General features: G+C 64.2%; 1 protein-coding gene across 1 annotated transcript in view; it reads left to right on the forward strand.

Moving 5' to 3' along the window:
- The window catches only part of CBFA2T3 (CBFA2/RUNX1 partner transcriptional co-repressor 3), a 25,676-nt gene that overhangs the window by 24,445 nt on the left and 431 nt on the right, over positions 1 to 800 (forward strand). Inside the window, exons 6-7 of the mRNA XM_035895199.1 lie at positions 2 to 75; positions 611 to 778. Of these exons, the coding sequence (XP_035751092.1) occupies positions 2 to 75; positions 611 to 778 (242 nt within the window). The remainder of the gene's footprint in view (position 1; positions 76 to 610; positions 779 to 800) is intronic.

The following is an 800-nucleotide window of genomic DNA, read 5'->3' on the forward strand; positions in this document are numbered from 1 at the left end:
GCCCTGGCCGAGGCCAAGCGCCAGGCTTCGGAGGACGCCCTGACCGTCATCAATCAGCAGGAGGACTCGAGCGAGGTGGGGGCCGGCAGGGGGTGAGCCGGGGCGGGGCACGGGCGTTTGGGACCTGCTCCTTTTGCAATCGAGTTTGCAGCATCTGTGCGTGCAAGCGTGGGTACCGGGGGGGCTGTGGCAACACCTCGGGATGGGAAGAAGGGGGGATTAGTCCAGGATGCGGGTGTGCGGTCCGGGATGATGTGCATGGTCTGGGATGCGGGTGCATGGTCTGGGATGCGGGTGAATGGTCTGGGATGATGCGCATGGTCTGGGATGATGCGCATGGTCTGGGATGCGGGTGCATGGTCTGGGATGATGCACGTGGTCCGGGATGCGGGTGCATGGTCCGGGATGCGGGTGCATGGTCCGGGATGCAGGTGCATAGATTGGGATGATATGCATAGACTGGGATGATGTGCAAGGTCCAGGATGGGGGAGCACAGTCTCGGATGGGAAGGCATGGTCGAGGATAGGGGTGTGTGCTTCGGGATGGGGTGCGTGGTTCAGGACGGGGGTTCATAATCCAGGGCTGAGGTTTGGCTTTGCATCCCCGCAGAGCTGCTGGAACTGCGGGCGCAAAGCAAGCGAGACCTGCAGCGGCTGCAACATCGCCCGGTACTGCGGCTCCTTCTGCCAGCACAAGGACTGGGAGAGGCACCACCGAATCTGCGGCCAAGGCCTGCACGGCCAGAGCAAGCCGCTGGCTCTGCCCACGGGCCGATCGGCAGGCGCCCGCCAAAACCCCC

The sequence above is a fragment of the Egretta garzetta genome, unplaced genomic scaffold, assembly GCF_000687185.1.
Source record: "Egretta garzetta isolate BGI_Z169 unplaced genomic scaffold, ASM68718v1 scaffold395, whole genome shotgun sequence".
NCBI classification, from domain to species: Eukaryota; Metazoa; Chordata; class Aves; order Pelecaniformes; family Ardeidae; genus Egretta; species Egretta garzetta.